At 39.8% G+C, this 7679-nt stretch overlaps 1 protein-coding gene across 1 annotated transcript in view; it reads right to left on the bottom strand.

Annotated features, from left to right (window-relative positions):
- Positions 1-7679, bottom strand: part of LOC106878604 (MTRF1L release factor glutamine methyltransferase) — a 36261-nt gene continuing 28582 nt past the window's right edge. The window contains exons 6-10 of the mRNA XM_014927872.2: positions 6602-6716; positions 3980-4082; positions 2976-3071; positions 1654-1767; positions 1-309 (exon numbers count right to left, since the gene is read on the bottom strand). Coding sequence (XP_014783358.1) covers positions 258-309; positions 1654-1767; positions 2976-3071; positions 3980-4082; positions 6602-6716 — 480 coding nt within the window. The 3' untranslated portion in view covers positions 1-257. The remainder of the gene's footprint in view (positions 310-1653; positions 1768-2975; positions 3072-3979; positions 4083-6601; positions 6717-7679) is intronic.

The following is a 7679-nucleotide window of genomic DNA, read 5'->3' on the forward strand; positions in this document are numbered from 1 at the left end:
TTATTACCGGCATAATGCCTCTGCCAAGGTTTAATTGTATATATATATATGTTATAATTTTATATTCAGATATACACTTTGTAATGTTCTGTTTAAAGCCCATTCACAGTATTCGACTACCAGATGTCAATAACAGTGGGGAGGTATATGATGCACCACAATTTATTTCAACACTTCCGTTATTTAATTGGCAAGACATTAAAACATACTGAGTGATGAATATGAATTAGTAAATCAAAATAGACCTGCTGTTGGGCTTAATCTGGTCCTGAATCATCTTCAGTCCTCATAAAATGGAAGAAACGGTCTCTGCAAGAAATCAAAAATAATTTACAAGAGAAATTTCATAACAGCTGTTGTAATAAGTTTAAGTCTCAAGGTAAAAATTTATCTGAAACTGTATCATAATTAAGGATCGGTTAAAATGAGTGATCAGTAAATGATGGACAAAATCTTAGACAAATGAGTTAGTAGCCCTCTTTGTTACAGCCATTTCTTTCAGTGACTCAAGCTCCTTAAAAGGCTCTACTCTCCTCTAAAGTTTCATAAGAGATCAGACAAGAATCTAAAATGATGAAATCTGGGCTAAAGCTGGAACTTTTAATGCTTTTGTTACCATATAGGCGCAGGAGTGGCTGTGTGGTAAGTAGGTTGCTTACCAACCACACGGTTCCCGGTTCAGTCCCATTGAATGGCATCTTGGGCAAGTGTCTTCTACTATAGCCTCTGGCCGACCAAAGCCTTGTGAGTGGATTCGGTAGACAGAAACTGAAAGAAGCCCATCGTATATATGTATGTGTATATATATATATATATATATATATATATGTATGTATGTGTGTTTGTCCCCCCACCATCGCTTGACAACCGATGCTGGTGTGTTTACGTCCCCGTAACTTAGCGGTCCAGCAAAAAGAGACCTATAGAATAAGTACTAGGCTTACAAAGAATAAGTCCTGGGGTCGATTTGCTCGACTAAAGGTGGTGCTCCAGCATGGCCGCAGTCAAATGACTGAAACAATTAAAAGAGTATATTTCTGTTGAAATTCATTACTTTCATATCAGTTAATTTTGAAAATAATGAAACATTTTGTAAAATAACTTTCTCATAATTAAGTTGGTGTTTGCAATGTAAATTAACATGAAATTTTAATGAAAAGTTTTAAATTAGATTTCTTTAAAACAAGAAGTTTATATCACAGGACCAGAGATAGTCTCAGGCAGGCTGGTATCAAAAGAATTAACCCTTAACCCCTTAGCATTTAATCCAGCCATATCCAGCCCAAATATTCTAATTGTTTTATGTTAAAACTGCCTAGATCCAGCCTCTTGCACCTACCCTACAATGTCATTCTAAAAATATACAAATACACCAATGAAATCTTGAAGCTACAAGACAATATGTGATTAATTCAGAAGAATGTGAATAAACAAGCAATACATTTAGGAAGGGCATCCATCTGTAGAAACTCTGCTAAATCAGATTGGAGCCTGGTGTAGCCATCTGGTTTCACCAGTCCTCAGTCAAATCGTCCAACCCATGCTAGCATGGAAAGCGGACGTTAAACGATGATGATGATGATGACATTTGACAAAGAAATCTGAATGCGAAAGGATTAAAATAACAATTAAGAAAATAGCAAAATTACTAACCTTCCAGAGTAGTCAGGAAGTATATTGACAGCCCTTAAGCAGAGCTTTGACTCTGATACAACCCACTTATATAGCTCTGATATGTGGCTACAGTCAACCTCAAGCCAAATAGATCTGAAAATAAAAGATTTTTAACAACATAAAACTAATACAACACTTGAAAGAATGCTCTAGTAATAGTTTGTTAATTATGGTTGTCTTCTATACTCAACTGCATGAGTTACAAAATTGTACGGCTCTGTTTTCAATGATTATGTGTCTGATAAGTGGAGAAGACCAAGGTTTTTTCCCCCTTTTTCTGATGTCTACTGCAAGACACATTTTACTGTCCTTCAACCAGTCATCATCTTGCATAAAACCACTTCCTGCAATATTATTCTCCCCATTAGTTGAGGGGTCTTGTCTCACAAGTTACTTGGTCACCTCACTGGTGCTGGTACCACATAGAGAATCACCCAGTACACCTTGTAAAGGGGTTGACATTAGAAAGGGCATCCGGCCACAGAAATATGTCAAATATGTCAAAGCAGATTGTAGAGCTTGGTGCAGTCTTCTGGCTTACAGGTTCCTGTCAAACCATCCAAATGATGCCAGTATGGAATGCAGATGTTAAATGATGATGATGATGATCAGGATTATGATGATAAAGCCCTCCAATGGACACCCAAGAGAGATAGAAGTGCGGCGGATAAAAAACAACATGGTTAAGATCCACAGAAACTGGGGAACTAGGAGAGGACACCTGGGGACAACTGCAATCCATTGTCAAAGATCAAGACAGATGGGGCAATCTCTTGTTGGTGCTCTATGTTCCACGTAGGGTCAAAGGAATTATTAATGAATGAATACAAAACAAAAAAAAAAGAAAAGAAAAACATTGCTCAACAGAATATTTATTAAATAGACATAGAAGAAGAGAAACAAGGATCTGTGTAACATGAGAATTCTCAAAATATCAATCTGCAACAGATTTCACAAACAAAAGATAAAATTCCAAAAACAATCACAAAAAATTTAACCTAACAGATGCATATATGGCTGTGTGCTTAAGAAACCTGCTTTGCAACCATCTGGTTTCAGGTTCAGTCCCACTCTGCACTACCTTGGGCAAATGTCATCTACTATAGCCTTAGGATAACCACTGCTTTACAAGTGAATTTGGTAGATGGAAATTGTGTGAAAGCCCATCATGCTTCCATCTACCAAATTCACTCACAAAGTATTGGTCCGTCTGAGACTATAGAAGATGTCACTTGCTCCAGCATGATCGCAACCTAATGATTGAAACAAATAAAAGATAAAAGAAGAGAGATGATACTAACCCTGAAGGAGACACCAGATGGCGTGCTGTCTTTAAAACAGCTTTAATGAGATCCAATCCATCCTTTCCTCCACGTAAAGCTCGTTGGTCTTCATAACTGACAAAAGGAAATAATTGTGCAATTAGAAAAAAAAAAGAACATATCTGCACTTTGTAGAATTAATGATATCAAGGAGTCTTGTATGTATATTTCTGCATTTCATGGACTTCATAATATCAGCATTAGTTTATATCTCTTGTGGAGGCGCATGGCTTACTGTTAAGGCTGTCAGCATCATGATTGTAAGATTGCGGTTTCGATTCCTGGATTGAGCGACGCATTGTGTTCTTGAGCAAAACACTTCATTTTGCGTTGCTCCAGTCCACTCAGCTGGCAAAAATGAGAAACGCTGCAATGGACTGGCGTCCCGTCCAGCTGGGGAACACATACACCATTGAAACCGGGCCCATGAGCCTGGCTAGGCTTTAAAAGGGCGCATTTATTGTGGAGGCGCAATGGCCCAGTGGTTAAGGCAGCGGGCTCATGGTCAGAGGATCGCGGTTTCGATTCCCAGACCAGGCATTGTGTGTGTTTATTGAGCGAAAATACCTAAAGCTCCACGAGGCTCTGGCAGGGGGTGGTGGCGACCCCTGTTGTACTCTTTCGCCCCCAACTTTCTCTCACTCTTTCTGAGCCATGCACCCTCAAATTATTATGTAGATTAATTTATTCACATGTTCTTCTGCTTTTTCCATTTTGTCTGCCGGTACCATGAGGCAGTCTGGAAAGCCTTTTCAGATATTCCTCTGCTGTGAGGAAGAGGTAGGGTACAATCAAGGGATGAATGGAATCCAACTGTGACCACCCATGCCTAAGGACATTCTCTTCAGAGATTCTGTTTTGTACACCAAAGATATGTGAGATAAACTTTCACATCAACCAGGAAATCAGCTCAGTTACTAGTGTATAATTCTGTCCTACATACAAAAACATTTAATGAAGAAAACACTAATCAGTCAACTTACAATTTCACTTCTGGTAAAAGAGTTTTCACATCTTTATCGTTAACATAAGGTGGGTTACTGACAAGGAAGTCGAAGGGAGAGAACTCCTGCAATCTCTCTGCGCCTGCAAAACAAACAATAGGGAAAACAAGATTGAGACAAGAGGAACAAAACATTGCTTATTCTTGTATTATTTTACTAGTTTGCTATTGCACTGCGGCCATGCTGGAGCACAACCTTCAAATGTTTTTAGCCGGTCTAAAATATCTACCCGAATATTTATTTCTGCCCGGTATTTATTTTATCGATCTCTGTCTATAAAACTGCTAAATTATGTTTTGGTATAAGTGGAAGCAAATAATAATAATAATGGTTTCAAATTTTGCCACAAGGGCAGCGGTTTTGGGGGAGGGGTGAGTTGATTACATCAAACCCAGTGTTCAACTGGTACTTATTTTATCGACAACAAAAGGATGAAAGGTAAAGTCGACCTCGGCAGAATTTTAACTCAGAACGTAATGACAGGCAAATTTCTGCTAGGCATTTCGTCCAGCATGCAAACGATTCTTATTTCTTTACTGCCCACAAGGGGCTACACAAAGAGGGGACAAACAAGGACAGGCAAAGGGATTAAGTCGATGACATCGACCCCAGTGCGTAATTGGTACTTGATTTATCGACCGCAAAAGGATGAAAGGCAAAGTCGACCTCGGCGGAATTTGAACTCAGAATGTAATGGCAGACGAAATACTGCTAAGCATTTCGCCCGACCTGCTAACGTTTCTGCCAGCTCCCTGCCTTAGCAATAATAATAATCCTTTCTACTATAGGCACAAGGCCTGCAATTTGGGGAGAAGAGGCAGTCAATTACATCGACCCCAGTACTCAACTGGTACTTGATTTATCGACCCCAATAGGATGAAAGGCAAAGTCGACCTCAGCAGAATTTTAACTCGGAACGTAGACAGACGAAATACTGCTAAGCATTTCGTCCGGTGCATAACGATTCTGCCAGCTCACTGTCTTAATAATAATAATAATAATAGTAATAATAATAAATTTTTTGTATACAGTGTTCCTGTGCAGTATAACTTGTAAAAGTAAACGAAGAGACAGAACTCTCTTGCCTCTCTCACTCCAACACCTCTAACCACCAAAGCTTTCCTCACTCCATGCATCCACACAAAATTAATTGAAACAAACGCAGTGTATTTCAACAGAAATTTGGTAACAAAAGGGTTAGTTGGTGAGAATCTAACAAAGGTGAGCGATGCTAAGACACTTTCAAAACTTGCCACCCACGGAGATCGAAACTAAGCCGATATGGTTTGCAAAGGTTGTGGGTACTGACCCGCCAAAAATTAGCAAAAAGTCATAGAAATTGTGGAAAGCTTATCACACGTATGTATGTGTGTGTGAGAGAGAGAGAGAGCGCACGTGCAAGTGAGAGACAGACATGCAGACACAGAATGTGTGTGTGTGTGGTCAAATCAGCGTATCGAAAATATGCAAGTTATGTCTAAGTTGCCTCCCTTTATATCCCCAGTTGTTTCCCCTTACAAGTAATGACTTCTGTCTTTCGGAGTGAACAAATTATATAAATAAATAAATACCAGACGATCTGCTGAGACCCCCTTCGGTCATGACTGACCATGGGATTACACCTAGAAAGTTACCCTTCCAGGCACAAGTCCGGGCAAGGTTGTTTATGGAAGACCAGCAGTCGCTCATGCATACCTGCCTCCCCTCTCCACGCCACCAGTGGAAAGGCAAAAGCCGATACAGCTTGGCACCGGTGACGTCGCAACTCATTTCTACAGCTGAGTGAACTGGAGCAACGTGAAATAAAATGTCTTGCTCAAGAATACACAACACGCAGCCCGGTCCGGGATTCGAACTCACAACCTCACGATCGTAAGCACAACGCTCTAACCACTGAGCCATGCGCCTTCACCAGACGATCTACTGAAATAAATCATTTACTGAGTAAAACATTCGAAAGCGGTACTGCAGCATGGCTCCAGGCCACTAGATGAAACTAGAATAACAATAGGCAATTAAATATCGTTACTTTAGCCATTTTAACCTCCAATTGTTTATGATTTTGATTATAAAACTTTCTTTCAACGCACCTAAATCTTTACCTATGAACGCTGCTCTTTCAGGACCAATCCTTTCCTATATTCTTGTTCTTCGGCTTCAGATTATTCCTGATGGAGCAGAGTTATGATCAAAGACAGTCCGGTTCTGACCATCTCGTTTTTTTTTTTCGTTTTTTTTTTATGAGGTGGTTTATCACAGTCAATATAGTCTACATTATTTAATACAACCTTTCTTAGTTAAGACAATAAAACGTGATTAGAAGGATAATTGGATTGGATACTATTTTCAGCAAGTCAAAGAACTCCCCTCAACCACCACTAACAGCCCACAAAGCTTCCTTTAGGAGGAGGAGGGGGGCGGTGGCGGAGGAGGAAGCAGAGGCAGTGGAAGACGAAGAAGCGGAGGAAGAGGAAGAAGCGGAAGCAGAGGAAGAGGAAAAATTGGAAGCAGAGAAAGAGGAGGCAGGGGAGGAAGCAGAGGCATTAGCATACTATTAGCAGCACTAGTAATAAGCAGTAAACTGAGAAACGAGACGTTTACCTTTGTTGATGTCATGCTCTATAATTTGGATTCGATCTGCAAGTTGGCACCGATGGGCATTTTCATGGGCCAGATAGCGACAGTCTTTTGATATATCTGTAGCCACACAATTCCACTGGAAACAGAATAAACAAAACCAAGCAAGTCCCACTGGTCAAGAAAAGAGATTTCTTTCATTATAAAGACATTGGTTTCATTGTTCTACATCCACACATATCAAAGGTTAGCCTGGCTCACTCAGAATTCTTCTTTACTGCTTGTTCAGTTGTCTTTTTTCTTTTTCTGTCTTACACTATGACTATCTTTTATTATTGAAGTATGAAGTGAGTTTTTAAACCCTTGAGCGTTCAGATTATTTTGTCAAACACAATGTTTATTTTATTCTTTCACTAGTTTTCAGTCATGTGACTACGGCCATACTGGAGCACTGCCTTGACGTGTTTTTGTCGAACAATTCGACCCCAGGACTTATTTTTAAGCCTAGTACTTATTCTATCAGTCTCTCTGAACTGCTATGTTACAGGGATGTAAACACACCAACACCGGTTGTCAAGCAATGATAGTAGAACAAACACAGACACAAAGACTCTCACACACACACATATACATATACGATGGGCTTCTTTCCGTTTCTGTCTACCAAACCCACTCACAAGACTCCTCCTTTTCGTCCTCTTCTGCCTCCTCTTCGTCTTCCTCTTCCTTTTCGTCCTGAAGCTATAGTAGAAGACACCTGCCCATGGTGCCATGCAATGGGACTGAACCCAGAACTATGTGGTTGGGAAGCAAGCTTTTTACTAATACAGCCACACCTGTCCCAATTTATTCACATTTTTTTTACAATTCATCATGTATTTATTATCTTGTAGGTTTGAGACTTCAAAAATGTGATTGTTTAGTTTTAGAATGACATTGCAGGCTAGATGTAAGAGGCTGATCATAAAGTGAATGAAATATCTGAACCAGATAGGACCAGTTTAAATGCTAAAAGGTTAACTCAGGTGAAGGTATGGTTGTATGGTTAAGATTGTTTTGCAATACATGGCTTTGAATTCAGTTCCACTGCACTGCACCTGAG

This window comes from Octopus bimaculoides, chromosome 4 (assembly GCF_001194135.2).
Source record: "Octopus bimaculoides isolate UCB-OBI-ISO-001 chromosome 4, ASM119413v2, whole genome shotgun sequence".
Classification (NCBI taxonomy): Eukaryota; Metazoa; Mollusca; class Cephalopoda; order Octopoda; family Octopodidae; genus Octopus; species Octopus bimaculoides.